The sequence below is a fragment of the Tiliqua scincoides genome, chromosome 16, assembly GCF_035046505.1.
Source record: "Tiliqua scincoides isolate rTilSci1 chromosome 16, rTilSci1.hap2, whole genome shotgun sequence".
NCBI classification, from domain to species: Eukaryota; Metazoa; Chordata; class Lepidosauria; order Squamata; family Scincidae; genus Tiliqua; species Tiliqua scincoides.
In genome coordinates, this window is record NC_089836.1 from 5,685,942 (window position 1) to 5,707,862 (window position 21,921).

Genomic DNA, 21,921 nt, shown 5'->3' on the forward strand with positions numbered 1-21,921 from the left:
AGGCATCCCTTATGTTTTGCATTGCGGGGTATGTGGGGAGATTCCCCCTTGGTTTCAGGTTTGAAAGCTGAATTCCGCTTCATTTGTGAGACTGTGTCCTACTCTAATTTTTAGAACCCAATACTTTTTTCTGCCATGCCCTCTGTTAATCCAAGCCTTTGTCTATTTAAGCTTCCTGCCTTCCACGCAAAAAGTGCCTTATCAATAACTGTGAAGATGATAAAACAAGGCTGTCACATTGCAGGGATGACCCACAGCTGCCACTTCCCTCCATGCGCAACTTACTCCCAGCCTTTTAGTGAGATGGTGTCCCTTTACATTATAGCCTTCCTCCTTTTGCCTTGGAAATCCATTGAGGGGATATCTGCATTGCAACATATTGTGTCCAAATTGAGCTTGGTGTTCCCATGCAGGGCTCAATGAAATCAGATTCCTAGGCGAACTACTTCTCCCCAGCGGGAAAGGTTGGGTTTCATGTCAGTATAGAGGCAGTGCAAGGAAAGAAAGTTGGAAGCATGGGGTTGGAAGAGCGAAGGAAGAGCTGCTTTTCTTCTCAACAAATTCTGGGATTTATATGTGCCATTTTTCTTAATACAGATCACCTTATAACGTTACCCCATGTGCAGAAATACTTAAAGTCGGTCCGGTACATTGAAGAGCTTCAAAAGTTTGTGGAAGATGACAACTACAAGTAAGTGGCGTCCCTTCGTTCACTCCAGCTGACTTCATGGAAAAGACAGCCTGGCTACAGGCCGGAATGAAAGTACTCCTGGCAGGGATATGAGTAGATATTCGTGAAAAATCCCATTTAAACAGTAATGATATTGTCAGGGCTCTGAGTAAAACCCCAGATGGGCCTTCTCTATAAGGTCTAATCTTTACTGAAAAATAAGACCATTTCACGAAGACGAAAGGCCAAAACCAGATAAGCCGCCTTTCTGTTTTGTTGCCTCGTAGCTCTTAAACGGAAGAATGCCTTACAAATGAGGCACACGAGCTGGGTTTGAACTCTTTCCACTGTGTAGCTTTTGGGGGCTGTGTTTCAAGAGATGTCAGTCTTGTGAATGACTGGCCATGCACTTTGGTTGAGAGCTGATACTCATTACGCAAACTTAAGCAAGGAGAAGAAACATGTTGAGATTGTCCTGTGAAAGTTGCCTGGCATTTAGACATGTATAATGAGCAATTTACAAGGCTGAGATTGCCTCCCAGACCTCAGAGGGCAGGCAGTGCACCATGCGAGTCAGGAGAACAGGACAAGGGCGGTTGACATGGATCTTTAATACTGGGGCTCGCTCCTCATCCCAGCTGTGGAACAGGGCAAGACCATCTCCGTTGCCTCTGTGAGAATGAAAAAACCAACACTGCACCACCGCTTGTGGGAATTTGGGGACAAAGAGTTGTCTTGGTGGCATCAGGGGTATTACACAGCAGGTGCCTTCCACAGCTAATGCCAGTCCAAACTTAAACCACTAGAACAGCTATTTCCAGCGTTGGAGACAAAAAAATAGAGCGGCAAAGTTGCTCTCGGACTGCCTCCAACAGTCTTAGGTCTGTCCCCATCCTTCTCCTAGAAGCAAACCAAATGCGCAGCTTGGTTGCACTGGAGCACCCAACAGGTTTTTGTGGGTGGAAGCATCCTGCAGAATTGGCCCCCTTTCACAGTTTTGGGCAGCGGCTTTTGCTCCTGGAAGTCCTCTCTGTTTATCTTATCGACACATTTATTTTTCTGGATCAGATTGAAAGCAGACGTAGGAACAGTGATGTTTTTATAACAGAACCCTGCTTAATGTATTGTGCATGCTGTCTTCCAGATTGGAAAAAAACAAAACTTGTCTGCAAAATGTTTTCAATGCAGCTTATCACTTTATTATAAGGGGGAGGGGAGGGGTTTTTTTAATCAGTATACTCACGGAAAGATGTGCGTGTACCAATGTGTGAGCTCTTGTTTCCCCCTTTCCCCCATCTGCTGTACAGACCGCTGAGAGAACGGGGTGTGTGGTTTTACACTCCGCAGAGATAGCGTGCAGGCTGAAATCAGTTTGAGATTGACATGTATTCCTGTCCAAATGACACAGTGCTTCAAGAATGAGAACTTGGAATCCCTGGTGGGCTAATAAATTTCCTGCAGACATTAAGGGCAGCAGTTAGCAGATACAGAATTAGGTGCAAGCAAGAATAATGTACTGCATCATTAGGCCTGACACGCACATGCTCTTACGCACCTGTTCCTGGACTTATTTGTGGGATGTATTTGTTTCTTTTCTCCCTCCTCTTTAACTTTGTCTTCCGCTTGCAGCCAATGTCAAATTTGGAGGGGGTTGTTATGCTTCCATGTTTTGGTTTCAAAATATTTATGTCCTGAATACTTGACATTATAAATAAAAAAGCTAAACACAAGAGCAAGACCTGAGGCCCACTCTTCCCGGGGTATCTTCCAAGAAATCTCTTTTCAAATGAGGTAGGGCTCTGTATCCATCTGTGTTCTTCCCAAGCTCCCCTTCACAGTGGTGAAGTTTGCACGAGAGAGATTCCTGCGCGGTGGTCTCCCTTTTGTGTTAACTTTCTGTTTTGCTCAGGGAACAGTGTGTATCAGTAGTGCAAGCATGAACAATTGCAAATGGTGTGCCGATGTGCGTTGTGGTTCCTGGGCTGGATGCCAGCGCCTTAACCACATTGCCTAATTTAATTCTTGGATAGGGTTTCACATTCATGCAATGATGTTAAGATTATATATACAGTAGTTTTTCATTAACTTGAGTATTCTGTGTAGAAGGGAACAAAACAAAGGGTTTCTCTAAATATTTAATGCAATGACATAAGACTTGGAAACACTACAGAACATGACTAATTTCAATTTAAATTTTTTGGAAGCAGTTTTTGATCTCCGCCGAGGGATTGCTAGCAACAGTGAGCTGTATTTACATACGTTTCGACAGAGGTCAACCAGTGCTCTTCCTTTTGATCTAAATGTCTGAATCTTGAGTACATGTACTGGTTTTCCCTGCAAATATGTTAAACCCTGGGTATCTAGGAGGGCTTAGCTAGAGTCCAAAGGGAGAACAAAGGGGTAAGAAAAACAGAGCAGAACTTGACACCACAGTTGCCCAAAGTGTGGCTGAACCTTCTGGTGCCGTGTGCCAGGTGTCAAACATAAGACCCGATGGCTGGATGCGGCCCCAGGAAGTTCTTTATTGGGGTCACCCAGCACCGCCCTTTCAGCAATGCTGCTTCTACTGAGGCTCTGGGAGGGAGAGATGAAAGGGGACCTCAAAGCAAGGAACAGTATGGGGGGGAGGACGGACCAGGAGGGGGGGAGCAGGAGAAGCTGCTGAGGTGCTTGGGGAGTCCAGTTGTCACACAGGCTGTCCTTTCAGCAGTGTTGCTTCTGCTGATCCGTCACTTTGTAGACCACTGCTCAGCTGCTGAGCTGTGAGGTGACACTGCATCAGAAGTGGTGCTGAGTGATAATTGGGCACTCTCATATTTTGAAAATTTGGTCCAGTTTTACCCATTTCCTCTTCTGTCATTCTCAGCCAATGAGTTTCTATGTGAGAACAAAGTGCTTCTTTCTGGCCATCATCTGCTTAACGATGTCACTCTCTGCTTAACAGTGTCACTTCCAACCCTCAGCAGGCGCCAGAGATGCTAACTTTGGCCCTCTGTATGAAACGGGTTTGGGACCCCGGTTCTGTTGTGATGCTTAGTCAGATGTGCTCTTAATCATGCAGTTATACCAGGCGAGGGGGACCTTCTATGGCTAAGTTGAACACGGAGGTGTGAACTGGGGCAAATTCCAGGAGAAGACGTTAGAAGTTTGCCCTTGCACACTTGGGGTTTGAGCCCAATTAGGCAGTCTTTGTAAATGAAAAAACACACAACAAAACTTAAAACCATTGTGGGTCAACCCACTAAAGGCCCCCCCCCATTTAGCTGTAAGACAAAACCCCCATCTGGCTTAGTTGACTGGGCTCCGAAGCATTTATTTGGGAGAATAGAGGCCCCTTCTGCAGTCCTGCTGGTTGGCTCAGTGGTGCAGGTTTTTCACCGCATGTGGTCATGGAACGGCATCCAGGCCGTGCCCTGTGCTGGATTTCCTTTTCTGACTCTGTGCTGATTCTGCAGGTATGGAATTTCTTTCCTTAGAGCAGAAGCTCTTCCTGTTGGATAACTCCCTCCATATCGACTCTTTGGTTTGCTGCTCATTTCTGGTGCTGGGCCAGCAGGAGGTATTGAGCCCGCAGAGGCAGCAGGCGCATTCAGCCCTTATAGGGGAAAAATCCCTCCTCTCACACCACATCTTCCTGCTGTTTTTATTGAGACAAGATTATTAGGAAGGCTTGGGAGAAGCTGCTTCTTATCCTTGGCAGAAAGGAAGATCCAGCCTTGTGTAAGACTAATCCGCCACAGGGAATGTAGGAGAGATTTCCTCCTGGTCTGCCTCTTCAGGGTGCCAACTCTCCCCCCACCCCCACGCAAACACCTTTTGAGAATGTTTTCTCATTCCACTTCACAGTCCACACAACCCTGTGCCGAGCTGCATATATGTCTGTGAGTTTCAGTGCAGTCCAGCTTTTGATAGTCATCTGCCTAGATGGGGAAAGGCTTGAGCGCAGGGACTGAAGCCGAGGTGCCTGGGTTTCTCTTTATTCTGGCTGGTGTGAATGCATACGACTCGATTGCATTGTAGGGTCGACCCTATTTAACAGGGATGAGGTTAGCCCCTAGTAGGCTTTAGGTCTGTGCGGGGGGGGGGGCTCGTTTTGCCTGTGTGTTTTGCTCTGTGCATTTATCCTTGAAGCACATTTCTGAGAAGGTCTGGGGTTTACCATTTTATTTCGGGTATGCTCTCTGCCTGACATTCTCTTCTGCACACAGCTCCCCCAATCATAGGGGAAACACAGTTCATGCACCCCAGTCCGGAAAGCTTCAGATTCCCTGTTTCCACCTTGACTGTCCCCTGAACAGCTGCAGAACAAATCACCGGCTTCTGCCTATGTAAGCAATACAGCTCTTGAAATCCTGCTGACCTTGGAGCATTTGTTTCTTTCCATTTCTTCAGTCTTCAGGCTCCCCATTGAATACCTCTTCTCTCTCCAGGCCTCAAATGCGACGAAGCCTCAGCGCCCTTAATTGACAACCTCAATTGGTGAGGCCCAGAGGGCCATTTCCTCTGCATTGCAGACAAGTAGGTGATTGGCTTTGCACCCGCCACAGGTGCCCGTGAAGAGTGCCTCTGCTTCCCCCCCCCCCATGTCCAGTATTGAGTCTAATTAAATTAAACCTCCTTGCTAAATTTAGGATTGGGCATCTCAAGGGACTTGGAGCAAAGAAAATCCCTCATCTCTATGCATTTCAAATATAAAAACTTCCCCGCTGTTACGGAATGAATTGGGTGGGAATGAATTGTCCCCGGGAAAGCCCTGAGCAGACTGACCCAGCAGAGCTCCATTTCCACCTTTATTGATGTATGAAAAACAGACTCGGTGCACAACTGGATAGTTCCCCTCAAAGCAGCAGATTCACACTTGGTTATATTTAGCATTTGTTCCATTAGTCACAGTCGCAGAATCCACTGTGCACTTCCAGGCAGAAACCCTGTGAAATCCTTGCCCTTTGGTTTGTTTAATTAGACTCAGATGCAGGACAGTTCGGGATTAGCCACCGCACATGACAAACAGGATAATGAAACCACTTCTGTTTCCCCGTGCATCACTAGTGCCTGTCTTCCTGCTCCTGCTCTGTGTGGTGGTGCTGCTTTCAGATGAGGTCCATGCTGGACTTCTGTGCTGTGCCCAAATAGGCTTCAGGCCTCATTCGCTCCCTCCTTAGCAAACAAGTCATTCTGAATCCCAGGAAGGGAGAGCAGTTCGTATCTTCCTCATCTTGCAGCTACTGCCATTCCTTTTCCGAGCCAGTCAGTTTTGGGTTGTGTGGGGTTTTCTTCTTAATCAATAGGCCCCTCATGTTGACCTTTTTTTTTTTCAACCTTCTGTTGAATGGGGATTCATTTGAGAGTGAGCAATTTGCATAGTTTCCTTCAGGGTTTCAGCAGGATTCTGCCTTGGGTGCTTCGGTTCCAGATGCCAACCAAATGCCTCGAGATGCTTTCCGAACTGGTGGAATTAATGCTCGCTCCTGCCTCTGTCACGGAAACTCTAAATGCAATTTGCAACTGTGTTAATCACACCCTTGTTCACCGTTAACTAATTCAGAGCCGCTCCCCAGCCCTGATTCCGTACTTGCCATTAGTGTCTGCTTAAATCCCCCTAAACCATAGGCAGAGAATATTGGGAATATGCAAGGGTAATTGTAAGATTAAGTATAATGTATATTCAGGGTATTGAGGAAGATCAGAAATGTTAGGCCTGATGAAAATCTCCAAAAGAGTTTCAGGTCTGAGTTTTCTCAGGTTGAGAAAACTCTTAGGGCCGTTGAGAAAACTATTTAATAATAATCTGTAGAGATTTAAAAATGTTCTGATGAAGGCAGGGCCACCCCCCTCGCCCACCAACTTTGCAGAATGATTGTAGGTGGCGTATTTGTGTTTGGTTTGGAGGGAGATTTAAACTGTAGGGTGGGTGGAACAATGCAGGGAACCTAGTGGTTCTTTATTGGTTTTGAATTGTCAGTGACCATCTGATGCAGTGCACGATGTATTTTTTTTCCTAGTTTTAAAAATTCATTAATCATAAATAAAAACAAAGGGTTTTTTTTTTTTTTTACAAAGGAGAAGTTAATCAGTGGGCATGATCTCAAGTGTGAGCCTGGATTTTCTCAGCAACGCTCTTTAATCCATTTGCCCGGAACTATTAGGGATGTGTGTCAGCCAAATTGCTTAGCAAATGTTGTGTGTTCAGCTGTATGTACAAATGATAGGCAGGTGAATTCTGTGCCAGAGGGTAGTATGCCATGCTTCCTCACCAGGGCAGCCGTCTGGGAACCGAAGTCTACTTCCTCAGCTCTGAAAGTTCAAGGAAGAGTGATGCCAACTCAAACAGCTTCTCTGAAGGTTTTTTTTTCCTTCTTCTAAAGTAGAACCACTTGCAGAGGTCCTGTCTGAACTCTAACCATTTGAGTTCCACAGAAGTCTCCGTGGATATGAACTTCTGGGATGAAGTTGCCAAGCGTATTGGGGACAACTGGCAGGTATCCAGCCCAGTAGTGGCAAAGGCCACAGCTAGCCTCAGAAAATAAGATTTACATGGGCGGAATAATAGGTTTATTAGCTCATAAAGCTGTTCTATGAATCAGGACTTGGACCAAGATTTGAGGTGGAATGTCGGAGGCTTGAGACCAGGATGCAACAGGTTTGAAGGATCTGGTGAAACAGGTTTGAAGGATCCAAACCAAGGTGTCGATTCAGTGTTCTGTGCTAACTCAGGAGTTGACTTTGATTGGGATTTGGGGTTCAGGCAGGGCTCCTCAGGAGACGGAACCTCTTTACAGGGCTGAAGGCAAGAGCCTGCACTCCACTGGACAAGACCCTTAAATCTTAAAAATGTAATAGGTTAAATCAATGTCCTGCTTTTCTTAAGGTTGATTCACTCTCACACGCACACACTCGTTGCATTCACATGCTTCAAAGTAGACTCAGGAGGCCTTTAAAAGGGGATTGGACAAGTTTCTGGAGGAAAAATCCATTACAGGGTACAAGCCATGATGTGCATGTGCAGCCTCCTGATCTTAGAAATGGGCTATGTCAGAATGCCAGATGCAAGGGAGGGCATCAGGATGAGGTTATCTGGTGCACTCCCTGGGGCATTTGGTGGGCCGCTGTGAGATACAGGAAGCTGGACTAGATGGGCCTATGGCCTGATCCAGTGGGGCTGTTCTTATGAAAGACATTTTAAATTTTGTAAACTGCACAGAGCCCACAGGATAGGGTGAGGTAAATTTGCGAAGAGTAAAACCAGAGGCAAAGGCACAAGTCTGACTTGGCTAGATGGACCAAGGAGACAGTCCAGCTGCTGCTGCCCCCACTTTGAAGCTGGGGTCTCTCCAGGAGCAGTTCCCTGATCTTCCTTTTTTTTTCCCCCTTGTGCTGGCAGTGAAGCATTGCCAGCTTTGGTAGTGCTGGGCTTGCTGTTCAGAGTACATCTCAACCCTTAACTTAGGGGGAATTACCCAGACCAATTCTTTATTTTTCCTAGTGTCTTACTATTTCAGAGACATTATTTGTACAATCTTGCTTTAGTTCAGTGGAACAGATATATTTATACAAACTACTTGTAATAGCTCAGAGAGTGCTCTTTGATCGGACCAAGCCGATTATATCATGTTAACCTAAGAAACACTGGACCTTGCCATTATGCTCTGAAAAAAGAAATCTGTGCCCCCCAAAAAATCAGACCCATGGCAATGGTCGGAGAAATTGATCTTAAAAAAAAAAACAACAACCAAAGGGACGCAAGCTTAGAGGACAGGACTGCTGGACGCACTGCTTTCTTATATTACAAGAGCATTGTTAAAGTGTGCTAGCATTACCTCTGTAGAAAGAATCCCACATATGACTCATCACAACCCGTTTGGAATAATTCATGAGACGCAGACACACAATCACAGGCAAGAAATGTATTTGGATATGACAGGGCTAGAAAAACCATTAAAATGTCAACACAGCGGTGTGATAGTTCTTGGATCCCAGATGCCTTGGGATTTTTCCAGCTTTGAGCTAAGGGAAAAAGAATCTACAATATTCTGTTCATTCCTCCACTATCTTAATTTATGTTTAAATGCTATAAATGTGTGACACCCTATGTTCAGTTACACATGAGAAGATTTGGATGGTTTGACTATCTAATTTATAGCCCATCCTATCTTTCAGTATGTTTCAGGTTTCTTACAGTGCAGTCCTTCACATGTCTACTTGGATATAAGCCCCATTGAGTTTGATGGGACTTACTTCCAGGTAAGTGTGTATAGGGTTGGAGCCCTAACTTCATTACTGCATACACTGGATTGAGGTGAATCAGCGTTCCTCTTTTAGTCATGAGCCAATTTGCCAAGGCCATGAGGCAAATCTGTGGCAGATTTGTGCCTGGATCCAGGTCTGAGCCCTGCACCAGCGGCCGCTTTGGTAGCCTCTATAGGTTTAGAGACTGTTGAGCAATTCAACCCTATCTGGTGTGCTCCCTGGGGCATTTGGTGGGCCGCTGTGAGATACAGGAAGCTGGACTAGATGGGCCTGTGGCCTGATCCAGTGGGGCTGTTCTTATGTTCTTAAACTACCATTCCCAGGAGGCCTTGCAGGTCTCTTGTTGTCCTGTGTGCTCCCTGGGGCATTTGGTGGGCCGCTGTGAGATATAGGAAGCTGGACTAGATGGGCCTATGGCCTGATCCAGTGGGGCTGTTCTTATGTTCTTAACCCCTGCCTGAACTGCAGTGACTACAAGGCTGTATGATCCTTGTACAGTAAGGTAAGAGTAAATTGGCAAGTGGTACAGATAGTCCTGGTGTTCACATGCAAGACCGTGTGGTTCTGTCCTTCCTCTTCGTTAGAACTTGGAAACGCACGCTTCGGGCACCATTCTTATGTGTATCTTTGCACAGCAATTCTTCTGTGAGCACCACAGTATAATATACCTCCATTGTTCTGCAAAGTAGTGCCCCAAATCTTGTTGGAAGTCACTGCTGCTCCTTGAGAGCTAATTTGCTTTGCGGTCACGCTTGGTAGCCACAGAATCTGGCACTGGTTTGGCGGCACTTGTTCTGCAAGATTACAAGTTTTACAAGCTGCCGCCCTACGCAAGCTGGCTGGCCAACAGAGCAGGGCCTGGGGATAGGATTGGAAGAATACTTGCTCTGTGGAAGCCAAGCATGGAGTGGTTTCTAGCCTCTCCTGTGCAGGAAGGCACCGGCGCAAATCAACTTTATGAAGGCTACAGAAAATGGGCCAGAATTCATGGCAGGAATACCTCTAGTGACTTTTTTCCAGTTGGTGACAGTGGCAAGTGACGTGGCAAGCCGGCGGCTCCCCCGGTGTACCAGCAGTTTGGACCACCAGTCCCAACGGAACTCATTTAAGATCCAGCCCTCAGCAGCAGCAGGTAGCAGAAGCACTTACAGCCAACAACTTGGTTTTGAGGTGTGCGAACCACTTTGTGCACACCCCCTAAAGTCACTGTTTGGAGCTTGAAAATCAATGGGTGACCGTTTGGCACAATTATGCAAGATCAGCCAAGTATCTGTTCCAACTGGAGGCTGGAAAATAAACCTGTAAAGCATTTCCAAGTAGATCTGCATAGCAATGAACTGACCATTGCTGGAGCCCTTGTCCAACCGCCCAGTGGAGACAGATCCGTCTTCAGACCAGGATGCTGTGGACGCTATCGGCTTATTTGTGCAGCATTTGGGGAATTCCCCAGAGACGATAATTTAATTACATCCAGTTTAAAAAAAGGAGCATTGAGAACAAGGCTCCTCTCTGAAAGCTCCTTTCAAGCTCTGCCGCCACATCAGAGGCCTCATGCTGTGGTCTGTATATTTATTGTAGCTTCCTCAGCATTTGCACACTTCTCCCAAGAAACTCTGTTGTCATTTTTCCGATCAAAATCTGAAATCCAACCAATGGTGACTTTGTAAATAGAGAGCCCTTTTGATCTCCTCCTGCCACTGAAAGAAGAGGAGAACCGTTAAGTTGCAAAAATAGATCCTTTAGGCGGAGGTGGAGGAACTTCCCCCAATGATGCACTAACCCTTCTGCCTTGAACGTTAACCCCTTGGCGGATCAAAGATGGCGCTTTGTGTCGGCCACTTGTGCACCCCATTTGTAGAAGTGGCTGGTCTGAACCGGAGCCCTACTTAAAACATACCCAAAAGTCTTATCTCTTCTGGGTGTTATGCAGAAAAGCCGTGGCTTTTTCAAGGCTACGCTAAGGGATTTAACACCCAAGTCATGTTTGCCACTTGCTATGTTTGTCGCCCCTTAGGAGTGAACAGTAAATTAAAAAGTCGTCCACCAGAGGGTTGTAGCCGAGTCTTCAGTATGAGAATGTGTCCCTCCTCCCTTTTGAAGCATACTGCAATTTTCCAACAAGGTGTCTGATTCCCGAGATGAAGAAAATTGGGGGGAAAAGTAAACTTAGAAATCCAATTAAAATTGATATTAGTAACCGCATAGAAGTCTGCATCCTCAAGATTTTCAGCATCTGTGTGGATTGGGGATGGTTAGCACACTCCCTATGACTGTAACATTGTGGCTTGAACAGCCGCTGCCTCGTGACAGTCTCCTCTAAGAGTGGGACAACGAAGACTCTGGTTGCAAGCCCTGCAAGCTTCCGTTTCAGGGTTCCTTGGCGAGCACATTCAAGCAGTGCCGTGATGCTGCTTCCCAAGCACCCTGCCCCACTTCTGCAACTGCAGGAGGTGCCTTTACGCAAGTGGGAGATCAAGCACAGGACAGGTTTGGCACAGAGGGAGAGCAGTCTGGCAGCAGAGAGCTGAACCTTGAGTGCTTGCCAGGCCAGAGGCTGCTTGTGGACCGGAGCATCCTCCGTTTCAGGCCTCTGCTTCTTCAACACGTTGGTCCTGAGGAACATGAAATAACCACCCAGTCTTCTTATAATTCCTGTTCTATGACTGGCACCTCACACATCAAGCGGAGCAGAAAGCCTGGCTGTGTCACAATCAAATGTACGCAATGTGCTCTTTGAAGCGTACACTGGTTTGTGTGTTTGTTTTTAAGTGTTCAAAACAGTTCTCTGATTTTTTCCCCCCCTTTCTCTGTCTCAAAGTAGCTGGAGAGACCACTTTGGCTAAGAATGTCATTCATTGTTTGCTCTTTCTCTCACGCTCTTGCAAGGGAGTATGGGGTAATAGCCACCGCTTTTTTTCTCCAGAGAGTACCAAGTGATCATTCAAGAGGGAAAGGACAAGTTAAAGCTGCTGGAACTAGGAGTGACAGTCATTGAGACTTACTTCCATGTAGACGTGCATAGGCTTGGACTGTAAGTCAGTAGAAACAGTGTGTTAATACACACTGAAGGGGAATTGCCAACACAGACGGTTAATGGTGGAGGAGAATTTGATGTAGTGCTGTTTGTAGTTCAGTTTGGACCTCTCTGTTTGACAAGGAAGTTCTGGTCTCTTTATTTTTAAAAGCTCTCTTTTAAAAATAGGTTCCCAGTTGATGCTGTACCGAAAGCACATTGAACCAGAGACCAGTTCAGAATGTCGTTTGGCCTCAGTGGAGGTGACCTTGTGTGGCAAGGAAGAAAGGCTGCATCTTCCGGGCTTTTCCTCTCATCTTAAAAATCCCAGGAGGTTTTCTGGGACACAACCTCATTGTCTCTCTGGCACCCTGAGTCAGATGTTACCAGCAAACATACTTTGGGACTGTGGGGGAGGAGGGGGAGGAGATGGTGTGCTTGCGTGAATTTGAGACCCACCTCGCCTTGGAGAGCATTTGGGTGCCTCTTTGTCAGCTGTCGCAAGGCACTTGGTCACTGCAAGAGAGGACCTTGCCAGGGTTTGCACTTGTCTGGGCTAGCTGCTGTGTGAGTTGCGCATCGGGAACATGGCAACTGAGAGGTAATAGAATATACTTGGGGGTCTGGAGAGAGAGCCCATGGATCAGGCTCTGAAAGGTTTCAGGCTATTAAAGTTATTTACTGCCTGTTGCAGGGAAAAATTCATTTTCCTTGATGTCTCCTCGGGGGACTTGCGTGTCGCTCATGCTTTGGGGGTGGGTGATGTTTTGATAATGGGGCTCTCCCCATTTGGGCTCAGAAACCTGAGCCGGCTGGTTACAATGCAGTCTTTGTCCCTGCATTTCCCTTCTCATCTTTCCCTGTCTGCGCAAGACCCCCACCTCCTTGCTTCACCATGGCTGAAATAACTTTTCATCTGAGAGTGCCAATTTACAGCCCACTTCTGGAGGGCCATAAACCAGGCATCTTAATCCAGCAGGGTAGTGACTTGTGTCAGGAATGCACGCCTCAGAGACACTCTGACTGCAAGTTGCAAGCATCTGTTCAGCAAGCCACCACACACCACCCTGACATCCACCAGGACAAGCCCCATTTCTGCATATACCCAGGACAGTAGTCAAGACGCACCGTTTGCTCCAATGCCCAACTGCTTTTTATTATTATTTAAAGTTCACTTTAATTAATAATCACTTGATCCTAAGCCCCAAGCGTGAGTAACATGAAGAAATTTGAACAATGAGGCCTTGTCCTTGAGAGGCTTCCAGGAGGGTGCAAGAGAACTTAAGGAGAGTAACCAAAGAAGGCCCAGCCTGTCGCCATTTTCTGTGGGCTGGAAGCACCTGGACAGTAAGTTCTCAGTGCCCAGGCTTAGTCACAAGACATAAGAGGACCCCTTGGGAAAGTTGGGGGGAAGAGCGAGTCCAAAGTGTCTCTCTGCAGTTCTGTCAATGGCCTGCAGGCATCCTGCTGCAGCTGCCACTCCTCTCCAGCCTTTTGCCTCAGTGCTGGCAATTTCAGGGCCAGACATGCTTCAGGGGGCTGGATTTGGTCCCTGGATCACTTGGAGTTCCTGATTTCTATATCAGAGGTTCCCAAACTCTTTGAAGGGAGTTTCTGTGAGCCTCTGCACAGCTGCCCTGAGCTCCAATCTCCCAATGGAGCTCACTTCCGATTTGCAATCGCACAAACTAGAAGTGAGCTCTGATCGGAGCTCAGGGCAGCCACGTGGAGGCCTCATAGGGGACTGCGAGGCTTCTGGATCCTTATGGAGGCTTCAGGGGGGCCCCAGATACATACAACTCTCTCTCTGGGTCCCAGCAATGCACCAATTACTGCATCGCCATCGGGGACCCATTCCTTAGCTGCTCCCCTTAAGGGGAAATGGCCCATTTCTGATTCCTTTAAGAACCACTGCCATAGAGTAAGGCTAACTGACACCCATGCTTTCCATTCATGCCTTACCACTGGTACTCTGACTTAAATGCTTCTCAACTGTAACGGGCTTGGTACTCTGACAGTGTGAGAACTGTGTGGAGCTCCACATGGCAAGCCCATAACGCTTCCATTATGCATCTGTTGTATCCAGAAAATGTAAGAAAACCTTTGGGCTAAGCTAGATTCCCTCATTTCATCTGATGACATAATATACTGAGCTCCAGCTAAGCCGTTTAACTCCTGACATGTTGCCATATCTCTCTTTCCAGATTATCCCTGAGAATTGAACCAGGAAACAGCTCTCCCCGACTTGTGTCTTCAAAGGAAGATCTTGCAGGTACGCAACAAGCTTATTGGGGGGGAATTAAGAGTTCTACAATGCAGCATTGCTTAATCCAGCAGCTTCATAAACATTCTGCTATAGGTCAGAGCTGCTCAGTATTTTACATGTGAGGACTACTCTGGTGATTCCTTTTGCCCCAGCACCCTGATGTCTGTATGTGGTGACCCACACCTAGGCCAGTTTGTTTGGCTTTTGACAGCGCATCAAGAAATAATTTCAAAATCAGAGAAAAGGGTCAGTTTCCACAGTGTCCCTGGGAAGTTAATTCAATGTCTGGGCCACTTCTTGCCATTCAGAACCGTTGTACTGTGTATGTACCTTTCAGCAGGCCTCACAGCATCAGTTTAATCTTAACGAAAAAGCAGTTGGGTAAAGGAGTCTTTGGCTGAGACTCTCTCAGATAGGGAGGCAGAGCTGGATCGAAAGAACTGCAAATGGAAGGAGAAAATATTGTGGCATTGTTCTGCCAATTCCTGCACAAATGTTAAGCAGAAGATTTTTCCCAGTGCAGCACCATAATTACTTAGAGGTTGCATTACAATATGAGACACCTGATCAAGAAAATACAAGTTCAACCTTGGTATCAGCAGCAGTTCTGGTTCGGTTACCGAAATCCCCCAAATACCAGGGTCCCAATTTATAGGTCTTAAATTTTTGAAAAAACCTGAAAATCGGGTTTCCTGCCTTGGCGTGGCAAAACAATGCCATTTCCAAGACTCTCAGGGCTAAAAATAGCTCCAAGGACCATTTCCAGGTCTATACCTCATTCAGACAATAAATAGGGCTGAATGTAATGCAGTGTAACAGAATGAAATTATTCTGTAACATTGCATTGCATTCAGCCCTCTAGTGAACCCTCCGTTTCCAGAACCAGGGAGTTTCCAAAGTGTACACAGGGCGTGCAAGTCCAGCCTCTAGCTGTGAGTTAAGGAGCTCCATCCACCAGCACAAACCAGTCTTCACCTCACTGTGGTACAGGTGGGAAGTGGGGGAGCACACACAAGAGCCTGCAAAGCGAATTGTTCCAAGAAACACCATCCAGTGAGCCAAGCCAGTTCCACAACACTCCACATTCTCTGTTCAGGCTTAGCAGAGGTACAGTACTCTACCGTGCAAGTAGAACAGGCCCAAGGTGAGGGTATTAAGCAGAGCAATCCTTTGCACGCAGAAGGTCCCCAAGGTTCAGCCTCTGGCTGCATCTCCAGAGAAGGCTGGCAAAGATCTGTGTCTGAGATCCTGGAGATCTGCTGCCAGTTTGTGTCAACAGTATTGACACAAGCGAACCAGTGGCCTGACTGCAGAAAACCACTTCATATGTTCAGAACAAAAAGACCTAGTTTGAGGGCATCTCATTTTTCCCCCAGTGGTTTTGGACACTTTTGGTTCTGCTTTGGTTGGCCTGTTGGCTTGCTGTCATGGATCACCTCCAGACCAATACGTTGCTTTGAATGTATCCAAGAAATATCTTAGAGTTGCTCTAAGGCTTGCTGGAGGTCAGAATACTTTTTAATTTGGGTCTCATCTTGACCTCTTTGCCTGCTGACAAGCTTTTGTGTGATTTCATAACTTCCCCCTTTTCCTCGTTTGCCGTGTCCTTCGATCCAAACTCTCTTGCTTGCGTGTACTGCAGCAGAAGCCTTCCTTCCAACCTCAGGTGTTTGAAAGGCTGTGGGCTTGGCCAGAGCAGTTTGGCTTAAAGAGGGGATGGCTAGCCGAGCCCACCAGCCCAGTCAGCATGTGGGAAACTGCCAGGAGCAGTCCTCCTGGGTGGCATTGCTTCAGAGCCTCTTTGTTGGATTCCTCTCCACTGTGCATCTCATTGGCTAGGACTGGAGGTGATGTGTGTTGTCGAAAAACCCCGAGTGTGTAAAACATGGAACCAAAAACAAACACTACCTGGACTGCAAGTGTTGGAAGCAAACAGTTACGTTTTATCAACACCTTCCAAGGAACCGGGGAAGTGAGGTGACCCCTTTGACGTGCCTTCTCCAATGCCATAAAATTTCAAATTCTTCCTTGGGGCCTTTCTAGACTGTACTTGCATGAGAAATCCATGTTGCTAAAAGGGTGTAGCCTGTAGTTTCACCGTATCCATGCCGACCTGCGAGTGTTCATAGCTTGCTCAGGAAACTTTAATTAAGCAGAGGCTACCCATATTGATTGATATGCGTTCAGCAAATGTTTGCTCATGCTAAGAACATGCCCCTTACTCCTGATGCGTTAGAACATGCTACCGCCCTGTGTTTTTGCAAGGGTGGCATCCCATTCTATCAGGATTCTTGTAGCTTGTTTTCATGTACTTGCTGGCTAGGCTGTAAGCAAGCTACTGTCTCTCCACCTTCCCTGCCTCTCCCTCCATCTGCAAGGTGGAAAAGAATGGCCAACTTTACAGGGTGGTTGTACCGACAACTCACATGAGGTGTTTTGAGTGCTCAAAACTGTCTTCATAAATGCTGAGCATTACTGTTAATATTTGCATAGGCCCAAAGTCTTGCAGCTTTGGGGGCAGATAGAAACTCAAGGCAGGATAGCTGATTGCTTTAGGATAGTAACCCGGCAGCCACAGCTGATATTTAGGCTAAAGAGTGTGACATCTAGGGAGGTCATTTTTTTTTTTTAAACAGCACTGACTAGAACCATTTCTTCACTCCATCAAAGTCTATGGAGCTATTTGAGGGCTATCCCATGGGCAACGGAAGCCAGCAAACATGACAAGGTTGCGTCCCAGTCACCCACTGGGTATGGGGAAACGGAAGGATCATGGATCCAAGAGGACAAAGAAAGGTCCAAGCCTGGCAGTGGCGGAGGATGCTGGCACACATGCATGGGCTTTCTTCCTCTGCTGGACCCCATTGCCTGTGAGACCTCTTTCATAGCATCAGGCCCCCATGGTTTCAACCTGCAATCTGCAGTGAGCGTGGGAATGGTTTTCTGTTTGCATTATTCCTGATCTCCTCCCCCCACCCCCATTTTCTGTGTCTGCTCACGGGCTGCTGTCCATACGCTGAGTATGTGCAAATGATCCCCACTGTTTGTAATTGCCGGTTGGCAGAGGTGTCCAAATGAGCTGTACATTGATAGGCACAGAGAGGAGGGATGGAATATGCCCAGAGTGTCTAATTCAGAAATTCATTTTGGAACTTGAGAGGGCAGTATAAATATGTCTCTAAACCAGACTAAACAAGTCAGGACATGCAAACCGATACAGGAGTCATTCTTCCAAAGACCTTTCCCGCCCTAAGCCATCACTGATGGCCAGCTCTGTGTCCCGCCGTGATGCCTGCTAGTTGCCTGGAAGTGCCCGTGCAGGGTATGGAGGAGGATCTCAGCTGCTGCTAGCAAACGGTTTTGTATTAGCTCATCTCGTAGTTAAACAGAAACCGTTTGAATATATTTTTTTCTTTGTGAGGGGAGAATTCATTCACCACATGCGATGCACATTATGGTGCTTTTGTCGATCTCTGGTTGCCCCCTTTCCCTCTGTGCAATCTCGAGCTTTCAGAGCAACATGGGAGTGAAAGTGCCATTTCTGAAATGTCAGATTTGTGTTCACTGATGGTCTCCAGCACAGGGACTGGCTTGTTTTTCTGTGCAGTCGGCAGGACAGTCGAAGAGCAGCAAGTGTGCTATTAGTGGGGGGGGGGATTGCATGTCCTCCTGGGAGATGGCATAAGTGATGCAGTTGATCCTACCCTGCAGGGGTCGTGCTTTAGTGTTTCCTTTGAGTGCCTTCCGTGCTCTGGTGTCCCCGTCCCCCACCTCTTCTTTTACGTAACTGCCATCCATAGAGTAAGACTGGTCACTGTGGCCTAATTCCCCTGTAGTGCCAGTCTCCATGTAATGTTGCTCCCTGAGCCTGGATCTAGCTGGCAGCTTGGACAGACTTGCCATTCACTGTTACTCCCTGTCTGACTGGAAAGCTGCTACCCGTCGGGCAATAAATGCCCCAAAATAAATGTATGGGGTTTGAGTGCCCACTTTAAATGACCATCGGACTATAAAAATGTCACTAAACCAATCCAGGACTGGACACTTGTGAAGGTTAAATGCATTCCTGGAGGCTGCGGTTGAAGCTGACTTTATTTGTGTGGTGTGGTGCTAAAAGCAGCTAATTAAACCAAGGATTTGGCAAACTTGTCACCCTAGCAATGGAAAGCATCAGTCTTTACACTCTCACATAACACCAGAACCAGGCGACATCCACTAAAATTGAGTGTTGGGAGGGTTAGGACAGACAAAAGAAAATATTACTTTGCTCAGCATGTGGTCAGTCTGTGGAACTCCTTGCCACAGGATGTGGTGACGGCATCTGGCCTGGATGCCTTTGAAAGGGGATTGGGCAAGTTTCTGGAGGAAAAATCCATCATGGGTTACAAGCCATGATGTGTCTGTGCAACCTCCTGATTTTAGAAATGGGCTATGTCAGAATGCCAGATGCAAGGGAGGGCACCAGGATGCAGGTCTCTTGTTATCTGGTGTGCTCCCTGGGGCATTTGGTGGGCCGCTGTGAGATACAGGAAGCTGGACTAGATGGGCCTATGGCCTGATCCAGTGGAGCTGTTCTTATCAGCATGGTTGTATATTGTGAAGATGGAGCTGGTGCAGACACTTCTTGCTCACGTATTCCAAGACATTTCCATCAGAAACCCCTATTTTTAGCAATTCATAACTTTCCCCAAGTTCCTGCTGAAATCTTCTCTGTCATGGGGCTTATCTCCAGCCCTGAGTGAGGGGAGAGGGGGAAAAATTCGCTGTTTTCCAGGTTCCTTTATTGCCTCCATGCTTTGGATTATAGATTTGCAACGTGGTGGGGTCAGCCTGTCCCTTTTGCAGTGGAGATGTTGGCTCTGTGAAATTCTGGCCAGGGTCAGCCAAGTTACAGTCCTCTGAGTTAGTACGTGTTCAACATGGAAGGCAAATGCTCCATCTCTGTTTTTAAGTGTGTCTGCATTCACATTTGAGGAGGCCGTGCATTTTTTTCCGCAGCGATTCTTCCAGTCCACTAGGAACCACCCTAGCACAGGAACCAAAGGGCATTCTTTTCTATGTTCTTTCTGGTATGGAAAGCCACCACTGTGGACAGCATTGTCCACAGATGCTGATATAGGAGTGGTACTCTACTCACCCCATCTCTGGGGTGCGTTGGGCAAATTGAGTGGCAACTAACGCTTGGAAGTGCTAAACATGACAGCAGAGGGAACCTGCAGCCAGGGGAATGGGGGTGATATTATTGCTGAGTATTTCATATCATAATTTAGATTGCTGGTCGTGGTTTTAAGGAATCCAGCAAAAACATTTTTATTCCACAAAGTCTTCCCAACCCTTTGTTGCTGCAGTTTTAATGGCTGATTTTCAGTATTCTTGTTCTCTGCGTTTTGTGCTGCGGTACTGTTCCTATTGTTATATACTGTGTGGCTTTATCTTGTTGTGTGTTTAATAGTTTTAAACACGTTACTGGGCGTGCAGGAATTTTTTTTAATGAGAAGTGGTTTATACATTTGGCAGATAGATAAGGCAATAAATGAATAAGGAATGTCTGGCGTTCCTGGTCCTCGACACAGAAGGAAGAAGTGGGTCCCTGTCGCCAGGGTACACAATCTGAAGTGATGCAAGGGAGAGCAGAGTCTACCTGAGACTACCTGCCAGTCTACCAGCCAGCCTTCCATGCTGAGACCAAGTGGTGGACCGGGTAAAAAGTCCCTCCCGCAACAGGGTGGCTCTGGTATTTCTCCGGCCATCTTTGGTGCCAAATTCTGAACGCTACTCACAGCATCCCTTTCTTACCACTCCTGGGTAGGGAATCGCTGTCAGTTGCAGGCTTGTCCCATCCATCTTGGATTCTAGGAGCTGCTGAACTCTTGAGAACCGTTTTATACCCTTTAGTTCTGTCACAGGAGGGCTGCAGAGGGCAAGGGGGAGGAGAGAGAGAGAGATCTGGACATCATTTAAAAGTTTTCAACTGATCACATTTTCCAATCAAGTGCCTGTGATGAAAAAAACCATCTGTATTCGTTGCTGGGCTGTTAGACTGGTGTCCAATCTGAGCACTGCAGCCAGCAGACAGATTGTTTTGGAACAGACACTTCAGTAATTTTTCCCAGAGAATGTTTTAACGTAATACAGAGCAGAAACTGTATACGTTCCCAGGATCTGACAGCCCTTAAATGTAGAGGAGTGTTAAAAAAATTGTCCTCCACGCAAACCTTTGCTGTTAGATTTCCACGTTGCTCACTAGTTCAGGTGCAAAGCTACTTTGTCTTTGCTGGGTTCGTTCAATGAAGTTGCGGTGAGAGGGAGAGAAAACAGCAAGATCATTGGATCCGTGGACGTACATGCGTGCCGCTCTCCCTCATAGAGGTAATCTCAGTGTAGTTAAAACCGTTTCACTTGCTCTGTGTTTTCTGGTTATTTAACATCCCACATACATACATCAGTCTTCACAGCCATGACCATAAACACCTACAGAGCACTCAACAAGAGACATCGTACACTTTTTGTCTTCATAGAGATGATCTCCATGTAAGAAAAACCCCATGTGTTAAGCATTCCTCAGTTTGGCTGTTGCGTGTTGGGTCTCTCCAACATTTGACCTGTGAACTCCCAAAAGCGTCTCTGGGGAGGGTCAGGGGAATTTTAACTAAGCCCTTTTCATTGTCTCCTGCCATTGCACATCACAGGGTTTATGACGAAGGGGGAGGACTAAGCTGAGCAGGTTCTGCTCTTTTCAAGGCAACAGGCAGTGCTCAGCCATAAATAGATCCTTTGTTTCTTAGATTTCTTCAGGCTAAACTCCACGAAACCACATCACTGTGGAGGCCTCATAATACTCACCGACAAGAGAATTCTCGCTTCCATTGCCCCACTGTGAGTGCAGCAGAGCAACTCCCCAAAGTCGGAGGGAATTGCATTACTGTAATGAGGTGGAAATTGGACCAGTCCTGCTCAGCCTGTCTGGCCGCGAAAGGCACTTGCGGCGTCCACATTTTGCTCTGCAGGGGTAAAAAATCAACAACAAAAAGGCATCTGAAAAAGAGAGAACCAGACAGACGCAAAGCTGTGTGTGCACGTGTGTGCCTTTGGCCGGTCCGTGTAGTACACTGGTGACGTAATCTGGAAGGAACTTCCTTCATTTTGGTTTCAAAGGAAAGCATCATTTTCCATGTAAACAATTAGACTGACATTTAGTTATGCAGTTTGTTTTATGGGTAACCTTGGTTACTAGTAAATAGCTTTGTTCTGGATGTTTTAGTAGCTAGTCATTTACTGAAAGCCAGAAACATCTAATTCTCCTGTACGCCCGTTGTTGTGTCCCCATGGCCTTGGTGGCTTCTTTTCTGGTAGTCATCGAGGAGACGGCCTCGGAAATTTTGTTTGCAGCCCTTCCTCCCCCATTCCCAGGATCTGAGAACAATCTGAAAACCTTGCCCTTTGCGTTTCAGGGTAGTCTCTTATTCTGCCTCTTGCTTACAGATGTCAAAAGCCCTTTGGCTCACTTCCTTTTGCCATGGGCTTTCGGGCATGTTTATCAGCCTACAAATTGTTGCCCTTCCTGAGCAAATGATGGTCTCCCAAAGGGAAGAACGCAGTTCTACAGAAGTAAATAGATCTTTCAAGCACAGACTACCCAAAGACAAGTTCTTCTGTGAAGCAGTGCTGTGTAATTCACTGTGCAGTGCTTGGGGGGGGGGTGTAATGAGAGCACTCAAAGTACCA

The 21,921-nt window shown here is 46.8% G+C and overlaps 1 protein-coding gene across 7 annotated transcripts in view; it reads left to right on the forward strand.

Moving 5' to 3' along the window:
• RALGPS1 (Ral GEF with PH domain and SH3 binding motif 1) overlaps positions 1 to 21,921 on the forward strand; it is a 140,937-nt gene that overhangs the window by 99,056 nt on the left and 19,960 nt on the right. For all 7 annotated transcript variants that reach the window (XR_010793393.1, XM_066610614.1, XM_066610616.1 and 4 more), the window contains exons 11-12: positions 598 to 691; positions 14,135 to 14,202. Coding sequence is in view for 6 of the 7 variants with exons in the window: in XM_066610614.1 (XP_066466711.1) it covers positions 598 to 691; positions 14,135 to 14,202 (162 nt within the window). In the remaining variant the exon portion in view is untranslated. The remainder of the gene's footprint in view (positions 1 to 597; positions 692 to 14,134; positions 14,203 to 21,921) is intronic.